This window comes from Mastigoproctus giganteus, chromosome 2 (assembly GCF_048544385.1).
Source record: "Mastigoproctus giganteus isolate SK-2022 chromosome 2, ASM4854438v1, whole genome shotgun sequence".
NCBI classification, from domain to species: Eukaryota; Metazoa; Arthropoda; class Arachnida; order Uropygi; family Thelyphonidae; genus Mastigoproctus; species Mastigoproctus giganteus.
In genome coordinates this window covers 92,739,456-92,763,439 of record NC_143576.1, presented here as the reverse complement: position 1 = coordinate 92,763,439, position 23,984 = coordinate 92,739,456, and the positions used below count along the sequence as shown (strand labels likewise).

The 23,984-nt window shown below is 43.3% G+C and overlaps 1 protein-coding gene across 1 annotated transcript in view; it reads right to left on the bottom strand.

Moving 5' to 3' along the window:
* Positions 1 to 23,984, bottom strand: part of LOC150089426 (endonuclease G, mitochondrial-like) — a 75,468-nt gene that overhangs the window by 45,828 nt on the left and 5,656 nt on the right. Inside the window, exon 2 of the mRNA XM_090368582.1 lies at positions 22,326 to 22,823. Within this exon, the coding sequence (XP_090224708.1) occupies positions 22,326 to 22,802 (477 nt within the window). The 5' untranslated portion in view covers positions 22,803 to 22,823. The remainder of the gene's footprint in view (positions 1 to 22,325; positions 22,824 to 23,984) is intronic.

Sequence of the window (23,984 nt, the reverse complement as noted above, 5' to 3'; positions counted from 1 at the left end):
CAGGGGCACCCATAGCAGTGCCATGTACTTGTTTGTAGAGTGAGTCTTCAAAGGTGAAGATGCTGCTAGAGAGGCATAGGTTGAGGGCGGTACAGATGTCATCAGTGGATAGTGACGTCCTGGATTGGAGGCTTAAGTCGCTCTCAAGGAGCCTTCTGGCGCAGTGCACGGCCTGTTGGACGGGAATCGAGGTGAATAAAGAAACCACGTCAAATGATGCCATGACAGAGTTATCAGGGATTGAAATGTCCTTAATGGTGTTAATGAATTCACTGCTGTTTTTAACGGTGTGAGATGTATTACCTATAAGAGGCGAGAGGAGGCTCGCGATGTGTTTGGACAGTTCATACGTTGGGGCACTGCAGCAAGACACTATAGGTCTGAGAGGAATACCCGGTTTATGGATCTTTGGTAATCCGTAGAATTGTGGTAGTTGACAGCCAGTACCACGCAGAAGATGGTGAGTCGCGGTCGGGATCTTCTTATCTTTAAGCCATGCGTGGACAAGTTTATTAACATTTGCTTCCAGACGTTTCAAGACTTTAACGGGAGGATCAGGTAGAGGTTCATATACGTTAGGATCGAGTAATAGGGCCAAGGCTTTCTCTCGGTAGGCTGATCGGTCCAGCACAACAGTCCGGCGCCCTTTATCCGCAGGAAGTACAACGATGGAGTTGTCTTTTCTTATAGATGACAGGGCGGCACGTTGGCGGTGGTTGAGGTTTGAGCACGTTTTTCGAGTGTTGCGGAGGACTGCGGCAGTCTTGAATCGGATCTCGTTGGCAGTTTCTTCGGGAAGGTTGGTAATACTGGCTTCTATGCCCATAGCGAGCTGTGTGATGGGAGGTTTCGATGGTATAACGGCGAATTTCATACCGTTTGATAAAACACTCAGCTGCTCGTTGGACAGTTGTTTGTTACTTAGATTCAAGACGAAAGAAGTCGTGTCGTCTGAACGAGTGTTCGTCTTTAAGGAGTTAGTTTCTATGCTCAAGTTTATGAACTTGCGCTGTTGGCGTAAACGGTAGGTATCCGAGGTCTGACTAGCCCGATGGCAGATGGTATGTATAAGGTTTGTAAATACAATAGGCGAGACCTTACCTTGTATATGTTGTAACAGTCTGGACTTGTTGTAGTCAGCGTTCCTGATTTCATGGTGGAGATGGGATATCCATAAATTTAACGTGCGCAGGCTGAAGTTAAAGCAGGCACGATCCATATGAGAGTTGTGGAACGGGGCTTTGTATCGGAACCCTTTAGGTATAATTCGATTGCTTTTGCATCTGTGGGCGAAGCGTAAATGTTGCCTGTAGCGAGCTATTGAGAGGAAGCATTTTTGCAACTGTGCACAATCGTTGTAGGTATTATGGCCATAAAGTGATCGAATAGTGACAAATGGGCCTGGAGTACTGGGGTCCATAGTTTAACAGATATTTATTTAAAGTATACCCAGTAAAATAAAATAAAATAAAATATTTCCAGAAGCTTTCGGAACTCGTGTCCCTTTCTCAACTGACAGAATTTTTAAATACATTACAAGCAAACTGTGGCACGTTACTCATTCGTCATTGTTGTAGCACGGACGTGTGCTGCCTTGCGCCAGTGATCATCCATCAATAAAACGGTTGTCTCCAGGATTGGATGTATACGCATGCCTTTCTGGCGATTTAATGCCTTAGGGTTGTTCATTATGTTTAGTGACTCTAGCCATAGGCGGTGGCGAAAGTGTCGCGCGTGGTCCACTATCTCAAAGTCGCGCTTGGGGTCAAGATCGTGGTTGGTAGCCCAAAAATGTTCTGCAAGCGCGGACTGGTCAGTTTCGGCAAGCCGGATTGCTCTGTCGTGTTCCGTGAGGCGATCCTGGAGACGTCTCGATGTCTCACCTACGTAGCAACTGTTACAGGCCCTACAGGTGATACGGTACACTACATTGCTGCGTAAGACAGGTGTGACAGGGGTCTTCACACTGGAGACAAGTGAACGTAGGTTCCTACCTGGTAATTGTACACATTTTATGTTGTAACTTCTCAGGATCTTCGAGATACGTCCTGACACTCCTGGATAGTACGGAATGTAGGCGGATGATATGCCGACTTGCTTCGGAGGTCTTGGGTTGGAAGTAAGCTCTTGTGCCTGTAACAAGCATCTGTTTAGTACATGGGATGGATAACCGCATCTGGTTAAGTCCGCCTTCACACGGGAGATCCCGTTACGTCTAATTGTGTCGGTGCTGGAATGGCTCCAGGCCCTGGAGAACAGGGTGCGGGCAGTGCTATTGAGATGGCTTGGAGCGTGGCCGGACCCGTAGTTGGTGAATTGACCGCACCACATGGGTTTGCGGTATACTGAGGTCTCTAGATGTGGGCCTACGCGATGCACTAGCACGTCCAGAAACGGGAGCGAACCGTCCACCTCCGATTCTACGGTAAACTTGATGAAATTGGATAGAGAGTTGAGGTATTCTAGTAGTACCGTTTCAGAACCACGTGGTATTATGGTAAAAATATCGTCGACATATCTACACCACGTTGTAATAGGTGTAGGTGGGTTCTGGTGTATCTGCTTCTCCAGATCTTCCATGGCGATGTTAGCTACTACGGAACTGACAGGGGCACCCATAGCAGTGCCATGTACTTGTTTGTAGAGTGAGTCTTCAAAGGTGAAGATGCTGCTAGAGAGGCATAGGTTGAGGGCGGTACAGATGTCATCAGTGGATAGTGACGTCCTGGATTGGAGGCTTAAGTCGCTCTCAAGGAGCCTTCTGGCGCAGTGCACGGCCTGTTGGACGGGAATCGAGGTGAATAAAGAAACCACGTCAAATGATGCCATGACAGAGTTATCAGGGATTGAAATGTCCTTAATGGTGTTAATGAATTCACTGCTGTTTTTAACGGTGTGAGATGTATTACCTATAAGAGGCGAGAGGAGGCTCGCGATGTGTTTGGACAGTTCATACGTTGGGGCACTGCAGCAAGACACTATAGGTCTGAGAGGAATACCCGGTTTATGGATCTTTGGTAATCCGTAGAATTGTGGTAGTTGACAGCCAGTACCACGCAGAAGATGGTGAGTCGCGGTCGGGATCTTCTTATCTTTAAGCCATGCGTGGACAAGTTTATTAACATTTGCTTCCAGACGTTTCAAGACTTTAACGGGAGGATCAGGTAGAGGTTCATATACGTTAGGATCGAGTAATAGGGCCAAGGCTTTCTCTCGGTAGGCTGATCGGTCCAGCACAACAGTCCGGCGCCCTTTATCCGCAGGAAGTACAACGATGGAGTTGTCTTTTCTTATAGATGACAGGGCGGCACGTTGGCGGTGGTTGAGGTTTGAGCACGTTTTTCGAGTGTTGCGGAGGACTGCGGCAGTCTTGAATCGGATCTCGTTGGCAGTTTCTTCGGGAAGGTTGGTAATACTGGCTTCTATGCCCATAGCGAGCTGTGTGATGGGAGGTTTCGATGGTATAACGGCGAATTTCATACCGTTTGATAAAACACTCAGCTGCTCGTTGGACAGTTGTTTGTTACTTAGATTCAAGACGAAAGAAGTCGTGTCGTCTGAACGAGTGTTCGTCTTTAAGGAGTTAGTTTCTATGCTCAAGTTTATGAACTTGCGCTGTTGGCGTAAACGGTAGGTATCCGAGGTCTGACTAGCCCGATGGCAGATGGTATGTATAAGGTTTGTAAATACAATAGGCGAGACCTTACCTTGTATATGTTGTAACAGTCTGGACTTGTTGTAGTCAGCGTTCCTGATTTCATGGTGGAGATGGGATATCCATAAATTTAACGTGCGCAGGCTGAAGTTAAAGCAGGCACGATCCATATGAGAGTTGTGGAACGGGGCTTTGTATCGGAACCCTTTAGGTATAATTCGATTGCTTTTGCATCTGTGGGCGAAGCGTAAATGTTGCCTGTAGCGAGCTATTGAGAGGAAGCATTTTTTGCAACTGTGCACAATCGTTGTAGGTATTATGGCCATAAAGTGATCGAATAGTGACAAATGGGCCTGGAGTACTGGGGTCCATAGTTTAACAGATATTTATTTAAAGTATACCCAGTAAAATAAAATAAAATAAAATATTTCCAGAAGCTTTCGGAACTCGTGTCCCTTTCTCAACTGACAGAATTTTTAAATACATTACAAGCAAACTGTGGCACGTTACTCATTCGTCATTGTTGTAGCACGGACGTGTGCTGCCTTGCGCCAGTGATCATCCATCAATAAAACGGTTGTCTCCAGGATTGGATGTATACGCATGCCTTTCTGGCGATTTAATGCCTTAGGGTTGTTCATTATGTTTAGTGACTCTAGCCATAGGCGGTGGCGAAAGTGTCGCGCGTGGTCCACTATCTCAAAGTCGCGCTTGGGGTCAAGATCGTGGTTGGTAGCCCAAAAATGTTCTGCAAGCGCGGACTGGTCAGTTTCGGCAAGCCGGATTGCTCTGTCGTGTTCCGTGAGGCGATCCTGGAGACGTCTCGATGTCTCACCTACGTAGCAACTGTTACAGGCCCTACAGGTGATACGGTACACTACATTGCTGCGTAAGACAGGTGTGACAGGGGTCTTCACACTGGAGACAAGTGAACGTAGGTTCCTACCTGGTAATTGTACACATTTTATGTTGTAACTTCTCAGGATCTTCGAGATACGTCCTGACACTCCTGGATAGTACGGAATGTAGGCGGATGATATGCCGACTTGCTTCGGAGGTCTTGGGTTGGAAGTAAGCTCTTGTGCCTGTAACAAGCATCTGTTTAGTACATGGGATGGATAACCGCATCTGGTTAAGTCCGCCTTCACACGGGAGATCTCGTTACGTCTAATTGTGTCGGTGCTGGAATGGCTCCAGGCCCTGGAGAACAGGGTGCGGGCAGTGCTATTGAGATGGCTTGGAGCGTGGCCGGACCCGTAGTTGGTGAATTGACCGCACCACATGGGTTTGCGGTATACTGAGGTCTCTAGATGTGGGCCTACGCGATGCACTAGCACGTCCAGAAACGGGAGCGAACCGTCCACCTCCGATTCTACGGTAAACTTGATGAAATTGGATAGAGAGTTGAGGTATTCTAGTAGTACCGTTTCAGAACCACGTGGTATTATGGTAAAAATATCGTCGACATATCTACACCACGTTGTAATAGGTGTAGGTGGGTTCTGGTGTATCTGCTTCTCCAGATCTTCCATGGCGATGTTAGCTACTACGGAACTGACAGGGGCACCCATAGCAGTGCCATGTACTTGTTTGTAGAGTGAGTCTTCAAAGGTGAAGATGCTGCTAGAGAGGCATAGGTTGAGGGCGGTACAGATGTCATCAGTGGATAGTGACGTCCTGGATTGGAGGCTTAAGTCGCTCTCAAGGAGCCTTCTGGCGCAGTGCACGGCCTGTTGGACGGGAATCGAGGTGAATAAAGAAACCACGTCAAATGATGCCATGACAGAGTTATCAGGGATTGAAATGTCCTTAATGGTGTTAATGAATTCACTGCTGTTTTTAACGGTGTGAGATGTATTACCTATAAGAGGCGAGAGGAGGCTCGCGATGTGTTTGGACAGTTCATACGTTGGGGCACTGCAGCAAGACACTATAGGTCTGAGAGGAATACCCGGTTTATGGATCTTTGGTAATCCGTAGAATTGTGGTAGTTGACAGCCAGTACCACGCAGAAGATGGTGAGTCGCGGTCGGGATCTTCTTATCTTTAAGCCATGCGTGGACAAGTTTATTAACATTTGCTTCCAGACGTTTCAAGACTTTAACGGGAGGATCAGGTAGAGGTTCATATACGTTAGGATCGAGTAATAGGGCCAAGGCTTTCTCTCGGTAGGCTGATCGGTCCAGCACAACAGTCCGGCGCCCTTTATCCGCAGGAAGTACAACGATGGAGTTGTCTTTTCTTATAGATGACAGGGCGGCACGTTGGCGGTGGTTGAGGTTTGAGCACGTTTTTCGAGTGTTGCGGAGGACTGCGGCAGTCTTGAATCGGATCTCGTTGGCAGTTTCTTCGGGAAGGTTGGTAAGAAGATCCCGACCGCGACTCACCATCTTCTGCGTGGTACTGGCTGTCAACTACCACAATTCTACGGATTACCAAAGATCCATAAACCGGGTATTCCTCTCAGACCTATAGTGTCTTGCTGCAGTGCCCCAACGTATGAACTGTCCAAACACATCGCGAGCCTCCTCTCGCCTCTTATAGGTAATACATCTCACACCGTTAAAAACAGCAGTGAATTCATTAACACCATTAAGGACATTTCAATCCCTGATAACTCTGTCATGGCATCATTTGACGTGGTTTCTTTATTCACCTCGATTCCCGTCCAACAGGCCGTGCACTGCGCCAGAAGGCTCCTTGAGAGCGACTTAAGCCTCCAATCCAGGACGTCACTATCCACTGATGACATCTGTACCGCCCTCAACCTATGCCTCTCTAGCAGCATCTTCACCTTTGAAGACTCACTCTACAAACAAGTACATGGCACTGCTATGGGTGCCCCTGTCAGTTCCGTAGTAGCTAACATCGCCATGGAAGATCTGGAGAAGCAGATACACCAGAACCCACCTACACCTATTACAACGTGGTGTAGATATGTCGACGATATTTTTACCATAATACCACGTGGTTCTGAAACGGTACTACTAGAATACCTCAACTCTCTATCCAATTTCATCAAGTTTACCGTAGAATCGGAGGTGGACGGTTCGCTCCCGTTTCTGGACGTGCTAGTGCATCGCGTAGGCCCACATCTAGAGACCTCAGTATACCGCAAACCCATGTGGTGCGGTCAATTCACCAACTACGGGTCCGGCCACGCTCCAAGCCATCTCAATAGCACTGCCCGCACCCTGTTCTCCAGGGCCTGGAGCCATTCCAGCACCGACACAATTAGACGTAACGAGATCTCCCGTGTGAAGGCGGACTTAACCAGATGCGGTTATCCATCCCATGTACTAAACAGATGCTTGTTACAGGCACAAGAGCTTACTTCCAACCCAAGACCTCCGAAGCAAGTCGGCATATCATCCGCCTACATTCCGTACTATCCAGGAGTGTCAGGACGTATCTCGAAGATCCTGAGAAGTTACAACATAAAATGTGTACAATTACCAGGTAGGAACCTACGTTCACTTGTCTCCAGTGTGAAGACCCCTGTCACACCTGTCTTACGCAGCAATGTAGTGTACCGTATCACCTGTAGGGCCTGTAACAGTTGCTACGTAGGTGAGACATCGAGACGTCTCCAGGATCGCCTCACGGAACACGACAGAGCAATCCGGCTTGCCGAAACTGACCAGTCCGCGCTTGCAGAACATTTTTGGGCTACCAACCACGATCTTGACCCCAAGCGCGACTTTGAGATAGTGGACCACGCGCGACACTTTCGCCACCGCCTATGGCTAGAGTCACTAAACATAATGAACAACCCTAAGGCATTAAATCGCCAGAAAGGCATGCGTATACATCCAATCCTGGAGACAACCGTTTTATTGATGGATGATCACTGGCGCAAGGCAGCACACGTCCGTGCTACAACAATGACGAATGAGTAACGTGCCACAGTTTGCTTGTAATGTATTTAAAAATTCTGTCAGTTGAGAAAGGGACACGAGTTCCGAAAGCTTCTGGAAATATTTTATTTTATTTTATTTTATTTTACTGGGTATACTTTAAATAAATATCTGTTAAACTATGGACCCCAGTACTCCAGGCCCATTTGTCACTATTCGATCACTTTATGGCCATAATACCTACAACGATTGTGCACAGTTGCAAAAATGCTTCCTCTCAATAGCTCGCTACAGGCAACATTTACGCTTCGCCCACAGATGCAAAAGCAATCGAATTATACCTAAAGGGTTCCGATACAAAGCCCCGTTCCACAACTCTCATATGGATCGTGCCTGCTTTAACTTCAGCCTGCGCACGTTAAATTTATGGATATCCCATCTCCACCATGAAATCAGGAACGCTGACTACAACAAGTCCAGACTGTTACAACATATACAAGGTAAGGTCTCGCCTATTGTATTTACAAACCTTATACATACCATCTGCCATCGGGCTAGTCAGACCTCGGATACCTACCGTTTACGCCAACAGCGCAAGTTCATAAACTTGAGCATAGAAACTAACTCCTTAAAGACGAACACTCGTTCAGACGACACGACTTCTTTCGTCTTGAATCTAAGTAACAAACAACTGTCCAACGAGCAGCTGAGTGTTTTATCAAACGGTATGAAATTCGCCGTTATACCATCGAAACCTCCCATCACACAGCTCGCTATGGGCATAGAAGCCAGTATTACCAACCTTCCCGAAGAAACTGCCAACGAGATCCGATTCAAGACTGCCGCAGTCCTCCGCAACACTCGAAAAACGTGCTCAAACCTCAACCACCGCCAACGTGCCGCCCTGTCATCTATAAGAAAAGACAACTCCATCGTTGTACTTCCTGCGGATAAAGGGCGCCGGACTGTTGTGCTGGACCGATCAGCCTACCGAGAGAAAGCCTTGGCCCTATTACTCGATCCTAACGTATATGAACCTCTACCTGATCCTCCCGTTAAAGTCTTGAAACGTCTGGAAGCAAATGTTAATAAACTTGTCCACGCATGGCTTAAAGATAAGAAGATCCCGACCGCGACTCACCATCTTCTGCGTGGTACTGGCTGTCAACTACCACAATTCTACGGATTACCAAAGATCCATAAACCGGGTATTCCTCTCAGACCTATAGTGTCTTGCTGCAGTGCCCCAACGTATGAACTGTCCAAACACATCGCGAGCCTCCTCTCGCCTCTTATAGGTAATACATCTCACACCGTTAAAAACAGCAGTGAATTCATTAACACCATTAAGGACATTTCAATCCCTGATAACTCTGTCATGGCATCATTTGACGTGGTTTCTTTATTCACCTCGATTCCCGTCCAACAGGCCGTGCACTGCGCCAGAAGGCTCCTTGAGAGCGACTTAAGCCTCCAATCCAGGACGTCACTATCCACTGATGACATCTGTACCGCCCTCAACCTATGCCTCTCTAGCAGCATCTTCACCTTTGAAGACTCACTCTACAAACAAGTACATGGCACTGCTATGGGTGCCCCTGTCAGTTCCGTAGTAGCTAACATCGCCATGGAAGATCTGGAGAAGCAGATACACCAGAACCCACCTACACCTATTACAACGTGGTGTAGATATGTCGACGATATTTTTACCATAATACCACGTGGTTCTGAAACGGTACTACTAGAATACCTCAACTCTCTATCCAATTTCATCAAGTTTACCGTAGAATCGGAGGTGGACGGTTCGCTCCCGTTTCTGGACGTGCTAGTGCATCGCGTAGGCCCACATCTAGAGACCTCAGTATACCGCAAACCCATGTGGTGCGGTCAATTCACCAACTACGGGTCCGGCCACGCTCCAAGCCATCTCAATAGCACTGCCCGCACCCTGTTCTCCAGGGCCTGGAGCCATTCCAGCACCGACACAATTAGACGTAACGAGATCTCCCGTGTGAAGGCGGACTTAACCAGATGCGGTTATCCATCCCATGTACTAAACAGATGCTTGTTACAGGCACAAGAGCTTACTTCCAACCCAAGACCTCCGAAGCAAGTCGGCATATCATCCGCCTACATTCCGTACTATCCAGGAGTGTCAGGACGTATCTCGAAGATCCTGAGAAGTTACAACATAAAATGTGTACAATTACCAGGTAGGAACCTACGTTCACTTGTCTCCAGTGTGAAGACCCCTGTCACACCTGTCTTGCGCAGCAATGTAGTGTACCGTATCACCTGTAGGGCCTGTAACAGTTGCTACGTAGGTGAGACATCGAGACGTCTCCAGGATCGCCTCACGGAACACGACAGAGCAATCCGGCTTGCCGAAACTGACCAGTCCGCGCTTGCAGAACATTTTTGGGCTACCAACCACGATCTTGACCCCAAGCGCGACTTTGAGATAGTGGACCACGCGCGACACTTTCGCCACCGCCTATGGCTAGAGTCACTAAACATAATGAACAACCCTAAGGCATTAAATCGCCAGAAAGGCATGCGTATACATCCAATCCTGGAGACAACCGTTTTATTGATGGATGATCACTGACGCAAGGCAGCACACGTCCGTGCTACAACAATGACGAATGAGTAACGTGCCACAGTTTGCTTGTAATGTATTTAAAAATTCTGTCAGTTGAGAAAGGGACACGAGTTCCGAAAGCTTCTGGAAATATTTTATTTTATTTTATTTTACTGGGTATACTTTAAATAAATATCTGTTAAACTATGGACCCCAGTACTCCAGGCCCATTTGTCACTATTCGATCACTTTATGGCCATAATACCTACAACGATTGTGCACAGTTGCAAAAATGCTTCCTCTCAATAGCTCGCTACAGGCAACATTTACGCTTCGCCCACAGATGCAAAAGCAATCGAATTATACCTAAAGGGTTCCGATACAAAGCCCCGTTCCACAACTCTCATATGGATCGTGCCTGCTTTAACTTCAGCCTGCGCACGTTAAATTTATGGATATCCCATCTCCACCATGAAATCAGGAACGCTGACTACAACAAGTCCAGACTGTTACAACATATACAAGGTAAGGTCTCGCCTATTGTATTTACAAACCTTATACATACCATCTGCCATCGGGCTAGTCAGACCTCGGATACCTACCGTTTACGCCAACAGCGCAAGTTCATAAACTTGAGCATAGAAACTAACTCCTTAAAGACGAACACTCGTTCAGACGACACGACTTCTTTCGTCTTGAATCTAAGTAACAAACAACTGTCCAACGAGCAGCTGAGTGTTTTATCAAACGGTATGAAATTCGCCGTTATACCATCGAAACCTCCCATCACACAGCTCGCTATGGGCATAGAAGCCAGTATTACCAACCTTCCCGAAGAAACTGCCAACGAGATCCGATTCAAGACTGCCGCAGTCCTCCGCAACACTCGAAAAACGTGCTCAAACCTCAACCACCGCCAACGTGCCGCCCTGTCATCTATAAGAAAAGACAACTCCATCGTTGTACTTCCTGCGGATAAAGGGCGCCGGACTGTTGTGCTGGACCGATCAGCCTACCGAGAGAAAGCCTTGGCCCTATTACTCGATCCTAACGTATATGAACCTCTACCTGATCCTCCCGTTAAAGTCTTGAAACGTCTGGAAGCAAATGTTAATAAACTTGTCCACGCATGGCTTAAAGATAAGAAGATCCCGACCGCGACTCACCATCTTCTGCGTGGTACTGGCTGTCAACTACCACAATTCTACGGATTACCAAAGATCCATAAACCGGGTATTCCTCTCAGACCTATAGTGTCTTGCTGCAGTGCCCCAACGTATGAACTGTCCAAACACATCGCGAGCCTCCTCTCGCCTCTTATAGGTAATACATCTCACACCGTTAAAAACAGCAGTGAATTCATTAACACCATTAAGGACATTTCAATCCCTGATAACTCTGTCATGGCATCATTTGACGTGGTTTCTTTATTCACCTCGATTCCCGTCCAACAGGCCGTGCACTGCGCCAGAAGGCTCCTTGAGAGCGACTTAAGCCTCCAATCCAGGACGTCACTATCCACTGATGACATCTGTACCGCCCTCAACCTATGCCTCTCTAGCAGCATCTTCACCTTTGAAGACTCACTCTACAAACAAGTACATGGCACTGCTATGGGTGCCCCTGTCAGTTCCGTAGTAGCTAACATCGCCATGGAAGATCTGGAGAAGCAGATACACCAGAACCCACCTACACCTATTACAACGTGGTGTAGATATGTCGACGATATTTTTACCATAATACCACGTGGTTCTGAAACGGTACTACTAGAATACCTCAACTCTCTATCCAATTTCATCAAGTTTACCGTAGAATCGGAGGTGGACGGTTCGCTCCCGTTTCTGGACGTGCTAGTGCATCGCGTAGGCCCACATCTAGAGACCTCAGTATACCGCAAACCCATGTGGTGCGGTCAATTCACCAACTACGGGTCCGGCCACGCTCCAAGCCATCTCAATAGCACTGCCCGCACCCTGTTCTCCAGGGCCTGGAGCCATTCCAGCACCGACACAATTAGACGTAACGAGATCTCCCGTGTGAAGGCGGACTTAACCAGATGCGGTTATCCATCCCATGTACTAAACAGATGCTTGTTACAGGCACAAGAGCTTACTTCCAACCCAAGACCTCCGAAGCAAGTCGGCATATCATCCGCCTACATTCCGTACTATCCAGGAGTGTCAGGACGTATCTCGAAGATCCTGAGAAGTTACAACATAAAATGTGTACAATTACCAGGTAGGAACCTACGTTCACTTGTCTCCAGTGTGAAGACCCCTGTCACACCTGTCTTACGCAGCAATGTAGTGTACCGTATCACCTGTAGGGCCTGTAACAGTTGCTACGTAGGTGAGACATCGAGACGTCTCCAGGATCGCCTCACGGAACACGACAGAGCAATCCGGCTTGCCGAAACTGACCAGTCCGCGCTTGCAGAACATTTTTGGGCTACCAACCACGATCTTGACCCCAAGCGCGACTTTGAGATAGTGGACCACGCGCGACACTTTCGCCACCGCCTATGGCTAGAGTCACTAAACATAATGAACAACCCTAAGGCATTAAATCGCCAGAAAGGCATGCGTATACATCCAATCCTGGAGACAACCGTTTTATTGATGGATGATCACTGGCGCAAGGCAGCACACGTCCGTGCTACAACAATGACGAATGAGTAACGTGCCACAGTTTGCTTGTAATGTATTTAAAAATTCTGTCAGTTGAGAAAGGGACACGAGTTCCGAAAGCTTCTGGAAATATTTTATTTTATTTTATTTTACTGGGTATACTTTAAATAAATATCTGTTAAACTATGGACCCCAGTACTCCAGGCCCATTTGTCACTATTCGATCACTTTATGGCCATAATACCTACAACGATTGTGCACAGTTGCAAAAATGCTTCCTCTCAATAGCTCGCTACAGGCAACATTTACGCTTCGCCCACAGATGCAAAAGCAATCGAATTATACCTAAAGGGTTCCGATACAAAGCCCCGTTCCACAACTCTCATATGGATCGTGCCTGCTTTAACTTCAGCCTGCGCACGTTAAATTTATGGATATCCCATCTCCACCATGAAATCAGGAACGCTGACTACAACAAGTCCAGACTGTTACAACATATACAAGGTAAGGTCTCGCCTATTGTATTTACAAACCTTATACATACCATCTGCCATCGGGCTAGTCAGACCTCGGATACCTACCGTTTACGCCAACAGCGCAAGTTCATAAACTTGAGCATAGAAACTAACTCCTTAAAGACGAACACTCGTTCAGACGACACGACTTCTTTCGTCTTGAATCTAAGTAACAAACAACTGTCCAACGAGCAGCTGAGTGTTTTATCAAACGGTATGAAATTCGCCGTTATACCATCGAAACCTCCCATCACACAGCTCGCTATGGGCATAGAAGCCAGTATTACCAACCTTCCCGAAGAAACTGCCAACGAGATCCGATTCAAGACTGCCGCAGTCCTCCGCAACACTCGAAAAACGTGCTCAAACCTCAACCACCGCCAACGTGCCGCCCTGTCATCTATAAGAAAAGACAACTCCATCGTTGTACTTCCTGCGGATAAAGGGCGCCGGACTGTTGTGCTGGACCGATCAGCCTACCGAGAGAAAGCCTTGGCCCTATTACTCGATCCTAACGTATATGAACCTCTACCTGATCCTCCCGTTAAAGTCTTGAAACGTCTGGAAGCAAATGTTAATAAACTTGTCCACGCATGGCTTAAAGATAAGAAGATCCCGACCGCGACTCACCATCTTCTGCGTGGTACTGGCTGTCAACTACCACAATTCTACGGATTACCAAAGATCCATAAACCGGGTATTCCTCTCAGACCTATAGTGTCTTGCTGCAGTGCCCCAACGTATGAACTGTCCAAACACATCGCGAGCCTCCTCTCGCCTCTTATAGGTAATACATCTCACACCGTTAAAAACAGCAGTGAATTCATTAACACCATTAAGGACATTTCAATCCCTGATAACTCTGTCATGGCATCATTTGACGTGGTTTCTTTATTCACCTCGATTCCCGTCCAACAGGCCGTGCACTGCGCCAGAAGGCTCCTTGAGAGCGACTTAAGCCTCCAATCCAGGACGTCACTATCCACTGATGACATCTGTACCGCCCTCAACCTATGCCTCTCTAGCAGCATCTTCACCTTTGAAGACTCACTCTACAAACAAGTACATGGCACTGCTATGGGTGCCCCTGTCAGTTCCGTAGTAGCTAACATCGCCATGGAAGATCTGGAGAAGCAGATACACCAGAACCCACCTACACCTATTACAACGTGGTGTAGATATGTCGACGATATTTTTACCATAATACCACGTGGTTCTGAAACGGTACTACTAGAATACCTCAACTCTCTATCCAATTTCATCAAGTTTACCGTAGAATCGGAGGTGGACGGTTCGCTCCCGTTTCTGGACGTGCTAGTGCATCGCGTAGGCCCACATCTAGAGACCTCAGTATACCGCAAACCCATGTGGTGCGGTCAATTCACCAACTACGGGTCCGGCCACGCTCCAAGCCATCTCAATAGCACTGCCCGCACCCTGTTCTCCAGGGCCTGGAGCCATTCCAGCACCGACACAATTAGACGTAACGAGATCTCCCGTGTGAAGGCGGACTTAACCAGATGCGGTTATCCATCCCATGTACTAAACAGATGCTTGTTACAGGCACAAGAGCTTACTTCCAACCCAAGACCTCCGAAGCAAGTCGGCATATCATCCGCCTACATTCCGTACTATCCAGGAGTGTCAGGACGTATCTCGAAGATCCTGAGAAGTTACAACATAAAATGTGTACAATTACCAGGTAGGAACCTACGTTCACTTGTCTCCAGTGTGAAGACCCCTGTCACACCTGTCTTACGCAGCAATGTAGTGTACCGTATCACCTGTAGGGCCTGTAACAGTTGCTACGTAGGTGAGACATCGAGACGTCTCCAGGATCGCCTCACGGAACACGACAGAGCAATCCGGCTTGCCGAAACTGACCAGTCCGCGCTTGCAGAACATTTTTGGGCTACCAACCACGATCTTGACCCCAAGCGCGACTTTGAGATAGTGGACCACGCGCGACACTTTCGCCACCGCCTATGGCTAGAGTCACTAAACATAATGAACAACCCTAAGGCATTAAATCGCCAGAAAGGCATGCGTATACATCCAATCCTGGAGACAACCGTTTTATTGATGGATGATCACTGACGCAAGGCAGCACACGTCCGTGCTACAACAATGACGAATGAGTAACGTGCCACAGTTTGCTTGTAATGTATTTAAAAATTCTGTCAGTTGAGAAAGGGACACGAGTTCCGAAAGCTTCTGGAAATATTTTATTTTATTTTATTTTACTGGGTATACTTTAAATAAATATCTGTTAAACTATGGACCCCAGTACTCCAGGCCCATTTGTCACTATTCGATCACTTTATGGCCATAATACCTACAACGATTGTGCACAGTTGCAAAAATGCTTCCTCTCAATAGCTCGCTACAGGCAACATTTACGCTTCGCCCACAGATGCAAAAGCAATCGAATTATACCTAAAGGGTTCCGATACAAAGCCCCGTTCCACAACTCTCATATGGATCGTGCCTGCTTTAACTTCAGCCTGCGCACGTTAAATTTATGGATATCCCATCTCCACCATGAAATCAGGAACGCTGACTACAACAAGTCCAGACTGTTACAACATATACAAGGTAAGGTCTCGCCTATTGTATTTACAAACCTTATACATACCATCTGCCATCGGGCTAGTCAGACCTCGGATACCTACCGTTTACGCCAACAGCGCAAGTTCATAAACTTGAGCATAGAAACTAACTCCTTAAAGACGAACACTCGTTCAGACGACACGACTTCTTTCGTCTTGAATCTAAGTAACAAACAACTGTCCAACGAGCAGCTGAGTGTTTTATCAAACGGTATGAAATTCGCCGTTATACCATCGAAACCTCCCATCACACAGCTCGCTATGGGCATAGAAGCCAGTATTACCAACCTTCCCGAAGAAACTGCCAACGAGATCCGATTCAAGACTGCCGCAGTCCTCCGCAACACTCGAAAAACGTGCTCAAACCTCAACCACCGCCAACGTGCCGCCCTGTCATCTATAAGAAAAGACAACTCCATCGTTGTACTTCCTGCGGATAAAGGGCGCCGGACTGTTGTGCTGGACCGATCAGCCTACCGAGAGAAAGCCTTGGCCCTATTACTCGATCCTAACGTATATGAACCTCTACCTGATCCTCCCGTTAAAGTCTTGAAACGTCTGGAAGCAAATGTTAATAAACTTGTCCACGCATGGCTTAAAGATAAGAAGATCCCGACCGCGACTCACCATCTTCTGCGTGGTACTGGCTGTCAACTACCACAATTCTACGGATTACCAAAGATCCATAAACCGGGTATTCCTCTCAGACCTATAGTGTCTTGCTGCAGTGCCCCAACGTATGAACTGTCCAAACACATCGCGAGCCTCCTCTCGCCTCTTATAGGTAATACATCTCACACCGTTAAAAACAGCAGTGAATTCATTAACACCATTAAGGACATTTCAATCCCTGATAACTCTGTCATGGCATCATTTGACGTGGTTTCTTTATTCACCTCGATTCCCGTCCAACAGGCCGTGCACTGCGCCAGAAGGCTCCTTGAGAGCGACTTAAGCCTCCAATCCAGGACGTCACTATCCACTGATGACATCTGTACCGCCCTCGACCTATGCCTCTCTAGCAGCATCTTCACCTTTGAAGACTCACTCTACAAACAAGTACATGGCACTGCTATGGGTGCCCCTGTCAGTTCCGTAGTAGCTAACATCGCCATGGAAGATCTGGAGAAGCAGATACACCAGAACCCACCTACACCTATTACAACGTGGTGTAGATATGTCGACGATATTTTTACCATAATACCACGTGGTTCTGAAACGGTACTACTAGAATACCTCAACTCTCTATCCAATTTCATCAAGTTTACCGTAGAATCGGAGGTGGACGGTTCGCTCCCGTTTCTGGACGTGCTAGTGCATCGCGTAGGCCCACATCTAGAGACCTCAGTATACCGCAAACCCATGTGGTGCGGTCAATTCACCAACTACGGGTCCGGCCACGCTCCAAGCCATCTCAATAGCACTGCCCGCACCCTGTTCTCCAGGGCCTGGAGCCATTCCAGCACCGACACAATTAGACGTAACGAGATCTCCCGTGTGAAGGCGGACTTAACCAGATGCGGTTATCCATCCCATGTACTAAACAGATGCTTGTTACAGGCACAAGAGCTTACTTCCAACCCAAGACCTCCGAAGCAAGTCGGCATATCATCCGCCTACATTCCGTACTATCCAGGAGTGTCAGGACGTATCTCGAAGATCCTGAGAAGTTACAACATAAAATGTGTACAATTACCAGGTAGGAACCTACGTTCACTTGTCTCCAGTGTGAAGACCCCTGTCACACCTGTCTTACGCAGCAATGTAGTGTACCGTATCACCTGTAGGGCCTGTAACAGTTGCTACGTAGGTGAGACATCGAGACGTCTCCAGGATCGCCTCACGGAACACGACAGAGCAATCCGGCTTGCCGAAACTGACCAGTCCGCGCTTGCAGAACATTTTTGGGCTACCAACCACGATCTTGACCCCAAGCGCGACTTTGAGATAGTGGACCACGCGCGACACTTTCGCCACCGCCTATGGCTAGAGTCACTAAACATAATGAACAACCCTAAGGCATTAAATCGCCAGAAAGGCATGCGTATACATCCAATCCTGGAGACAACCGTTTTATTGATGGATGATCACTGGCGCAAGGCAGCACACGTCCGTGCTACAACAATGACGAATGAGTAACGTGCCACAGTTTGCTTGTAATGTATTTAAAAATTCTGTCAGTTGAGAAAGGGACACGAGTTCCGAAAGCTTCTGGAAATATTTTATTTTATTTTATTTTACTGGGTATACTTTAAATAAATATCTGTTAAACTATGGACCCCAGTACTCCAGGCCCATTTGTCACTACAACTTTATTTCCTTTTCAATCCACTCTATTTCCCTTCATGGTTTATTTTCTTATAGTTATTATATATACAGTTGAATTTGATTATAACGAGAATGGAAATAACGAGATCATGGCTGTAACGAGAAAAAGACAATGATTTTAATTTACGTGTATTCCCATACAAATGCTCACTGTTATAACAAGCGTACCACACAGATATACTGAACAAATTTTGGTAACTATCCAAACATTCTTAATTGCTTGGGTAGTTGAAAAAACCTTGGAATTTTTGGAATAGATGAAAATGAAAAGGGCAACTTAGCTTTATGACCACCTGCATCATTTAAGTACGTGTCTGAAACAGTTTAAAAGAAAGAGGTGGAATTACAGAGCAGTTCCCATGGAAATATTTACAGAAAAAGACTACACTAGAAATTATCATGTCTCTGCTGCAGTCTCTCTTAAAGAGAGGTCAGAGATCAACTTTATAGCTGTAGTTTAGCTACAGTTGTTTTTCAAATTAAGTTTGAGAGACACTTCACCATATTTAGGATGAACGGTGCAACATTTCTGTTAGTGGGAAAAGTTAAAAACAAGTAATTTAGAATTCTTCGGAAAGAGTTATAAAATCAGTATTTAAGGAAAAATTATACACAACAAGCAATTTTAAACTTAAACCAAACAAGAAATGGTGTGAAAAATAGCTCCTGCAAATTTTCTAGACAGTAGAAAGAAATTTTAAAAACATGACAATGTGGTTTCAACTATTGATGACACAAAAACGTCATGAGAAAGGAAATCAGAAAATGACTATAAGTCTGTGACTTCCTATAAATTTAATTTCATTTTAACCACATGATTCTATTTTTACATCTCAATTTTGGTTCAAAAGAGAAAAGATATTCCATTATTTCAAAAAAGTAATGGAAGTTTTCTTAAGTAATTAGAAAAGATGGGAAAAAACCCTTCTGACATTCTTAAAGATTTATCATTATGCAGCCTTCAAAACTTGGTACATACAGAAACTGACAGTCAAAAGACAATACTGCAATAGTTTGCTTTTTTGAGCACACATCTCAGTTCTCTTTTTGAAGACATCTCATTAAGAACAGCTGCTATCAGATAAAAATGGATTTGTGCCAAGGTAAATTTCTAACAGATTAATGAATTCTTTCAAATCTAATATACTTATTAGTAATTACAGGAATAATAAGGAAAATAAGTTCTGTAGTAAAGCAACCTTGCATTGAAAGTTGTGACTGGCCTGAAATACAATGAAATTCATTTATGTTGTTAAATTTGGTTATAAATCTGGCCCAAATATTTTATAACACCTGAAACTACATAACAAATTTTACGTTTTTTGGAAAATCAACATTTATGTACCATCAGAGATGCCAGATGTCCCGCAATGCATGGGACAATCCCCTACAGAAGTGATTTGTCCCGTGCTCCGGGTAAAAAATTAACAGATTTTGACTGTAAAATAATAAAATAATGCCATGAAAAGTGATGGATGCTGTTATGAAATGTATTTCAGACATAAGTGCCTGTGTAAATAGTGCGATCAACGATGTCAGTGCTGTCTGTTGCATCTGGTGGTCTAAGCTAGGTGTATCTTGAGTGTGTGTGTTTATCTTTCATTATAAAAAGAATAAAAATTATTTTGACATCTGTCTAATCAGTTCAGCAGCTGCTGTAGGAATTGTTACCTATATAAGGTAAATTTCATTTAATTTTTGTTTGAATTTGTCTTATTAAATTAAAAATTAAAATGAACGGGTTGTATTAAAATATCAATTTATTCTAGCCTTCAAAATGTCAGATGGTGAAAGTAGTTTGAAAATTCCAGAAAAGAAAAGAAGATGGCTGGTTCACTATAATGCAGATTGGGAAAAAAAAAGTATAGTTGGATTAGTCATGGTAGAGACGATCATAGTGCAAAATGCTCTACATGCAACAATTTCGTTTTCACAATTAGTCACGGTGGTGAAAATGACGTAAGTAGACATTTGCAATCTAAAAACCACATTGCAAATGTTCAAGCAATAGCAACTACATCAAAAATTTCTGTTTTTTATACCAAAGCAAAGCAAGGCTCATGAAGATGTCGCATTTGCAGAAGTATCGTTTGTTACCATTCTGTTATGCATTCTCATAGTTATGTCTCAGCTGGTTGTGCTAGCTCAATTTTTAAAAAAAAATGTTTCCCGACTGGAATTGCAGCAAAATATTCTTGTGGGAAAACAAAAGTTTCTGCCATTATTACAAAAATTCTTGGAAAGCACTCAAAAAATTACATATTGAAACAACTAGAGAATAATAAGCCCTTTTCTATAAGCACGGATGCTTCTAATAAAGGAAACGTAAAAACTTTTCCTTTGGTTGTGAGATATTTTGACAAAACCATGGTGTAAAAACTGGTTTGATATCATTAATTTGATTAGAAGCAGAAGATACTGAAACTATTTCAAATGCTCTCATCCAACAGCTTACATTTAATGAATTATCTCCCAAAAACATTACTGAATATGGAGCAGATAACAGCAATAGTAATTTTGGCAAGAAAAATAGCATTTTCGTAGCATTAAAAAAATTTAATGAAAATATATTACATGCTGGTTGCAATTTGCACATTCTGCATAACACTGCTAAGAGAGCTTGCAATTGTTTGAGTACTGATATAGAATCTATTGTTATTAAAATATTTAATGAATTTAATATTCAACAAAAAAGACGAGTGAACTAAAAGACTTTTTCGAATGGACAGAAACAGAATGGAATGAAATGTTACGCATATACCAACAAGGTGGCTGACTCTTTTACCAGCTATTGAGCGACTATTGACCAATTTTGCACCTATTAAATCATATTTTATGAGCAAGAATAACATAGCACCTATATTGAGACATTTTTTTTGAACATGTAAAATTTGTAAAGAATGTACATTCAATATTTCAATCAGCACTAAAAAAAACTCCAAGGTAGTAATGTTAAGATTGTTGAAGTATATTCAATTATGAATAATGTAAGGCAGACTTTGATTGAGCATAAGAATGAATGTTATTATGGAGCAAATGTTCATGAAATTATCCAAAATTGTGATAACCTAGATGCTTCAAAACAGTTTAAAATGGAAGCAAATAATTTATTTGATTATGGCTATAAAATATATAGAGAAATGGTTTAATTTCAATGACCACAAATATAAAATTCTCTCTAACTTATCTTTGCATAGCATACCAGCAATTCATGAAATCGTAGAAATCACTAATGCATTTAAAATAGAAGTAGATCAAGATTTGCTGTTTGAAGAATATATCTTCTTAAAAAGATTTATGGCAAATATAACGGATATTGAAAGGCAATTACCGTGTGATCAAAGATGGGTTTGTTTTTTTTAAAAAAAATTCTTCTCCACAATTTTTAAAAATTATCGAATACATTTTCTCTATTCCGCATGCAAATGCAACATCTGAAAGTATTTTTAGTCGAATGATGAGTGCTTGGCGTAAAGATAGAAATATGTCAATTCTAAAAAATTTGGAGGCCGAGTTGATAATAAAACAGAATTTCGGAATGAATTGTTCTGAATTCCAATTTTTTTTTAAAAAATCAAGGTTTAGTCATTCTTAATTAAGTGAAATCAAGTGATAAATATTGAATAATTTTTAGGATTATAGTATAAATAAAAATTTAATTCAATTATTTTTGTTGGTTTTTTATTAGATACATTTTTAAATGGCCAAAATGAAGTTTAGAAATTAAAAATATGTCAAAATCGTTAATTGTGAAAAAATTTTCTTGAGAAAAATTGCCACAATTTTTTTCATTTTTGTCCCGCGAGACCTAATTTGGAATTTGGCAGTCCTGTGTACCATCCTTAGCGCAGGTGAATGGGAACACACAACTGTAGAGAAGAATAAAAAGGAGGGCACAACCTCAGTTTGCATATATCAACCTGAAAGTTTGATATAATATTCACATATATCATGAATGATATATAAGAATGCTATCAAGTGTACAGTTTATTGTCCATTACACACTAGTATGGTGTTCTCAGTATAATTTAACCAACTTATACCAACTAAAGTTTGCTGTTCTGATATTTCACTGTATATACTATTTAGTGATGTCTGATAATTATTGTTAATATTTGTAGTAGCTACACAAAAAAAAGAATTTTATATTTACCTGAGGTGAAATATTACTTAAAATAAATGTCTGATCCATATGTTCTTGGGAATGACGATGATTGGCAGCAGCTGCAAGGTGACCTCTTTGATATCCACTTTTCTTATAGTCTGAATTTTGTGCACGAAAATAGTCATGGATTGATGTATCTTCAGTAAAATTACAGTTTGATCTAGATACTTCATCATTATGTAATACAGAGTCATCAGTAATATGTTCAAATACCCAATGAGCATTCCTATTACGCTGATCATAAGACAGCACAAAATCACTGTATGAACGAATAGTATCATGTGATGGGAAACCGAATCTCATAATCTGAGCTGCACGAGTTGCGTGTGATCCAGGCTCAGCTGGCACTATTAATTGGGCTGCAGAAACTGTTGGTTCCTTTATATGAAAACGTTCGTATACTATCCCTCCACACCATCCTGCTATTGCAACACAAATCCCTTGAATAAATCTTGATCTTCCCATATTAACTGAGAACTATACGATCTAAAAAGATAGAGGGAGAAAAAGAAAGATAAAAATCTGAATGGGCAATAACTCAAATTGCAATACTATATTCTTAATATCTTTATAGAATGAAATATTACATTCATTTGAAATTTAACTTTAATTCAACTCAGTATCAAATCTTTAATTCAACTCAGTATTAATTCAACTCAGTATCAAAACTGAATGGAGACTGTTTTAGATTTTTTTTATTTTTACTTTATCAGCACAAATTCTGGTTTGTGAATCTACAAAACAGAAATAGACAAAAGTTCAGCTATTATTATTCAAGGATACCAGTATTATGGACAATTATTCTGTTAACTACCTGGTCAAGGCTGTCCAGATCAGTGATTCCCACTTTTATAACTGTGGACCACTGAGATGGCTGAAACAGATTTGCAAACCACTTAAGAAATCAATATTACATTCATGATTTATCATGAACCTAAATCACAATTTAAGTTCGTAATATATCTAATAACATGTCTATTTAATTACTGCTCAGAAATGTTTATGTTTTGACTTTTACTTGGGGTGGGGGGAAAAACAACAAAAAGCATCCTTTTAAACGTATTTGCTGTAAGCCTATCTCTACACTTTGGCTAGGGATATCATGACAAATAAATGGCTTACACATCAGTTTGAGAAACACCGGTGTAAGGCATTCAATAAATTTTTAGTGGGAAAGCTCATTTGGATAATACTATGACTGTGCTGCACTTCAGTATCAAAACTGAATGGAGACTGTTTTAGATTTTTTTTATTTTTACTTTATCAGCACAAATTCTGGTTTGTGAATCTACAAAACAGAAATAGACAAAAGTTCAGCTATTATTCATATATTTATAATTTTTCAAGGCAGGAAACATTAAGGCTCTTATTTTAACCTATTTATTCTTTATACACTGGTTTATTCCATTACAACTTTCTCAAGTCTGGTTAAACTACAGAATTCAAAATTCTGATCTAAAATTAAAATGCAAGAAAGTAATTCATAGTAACAGCCAAAAATTAAAATTAAGTAAATAATGAAATTAAATTAGACTAAATTAAAAAAAAAAAAACATACCATAATCAATGCTACCTTCCTTAACTTCATTTACATATCTTTCAAGTATTCGTCAATCCTTTCCCTAAATTTAGATAAACTTTCGACCT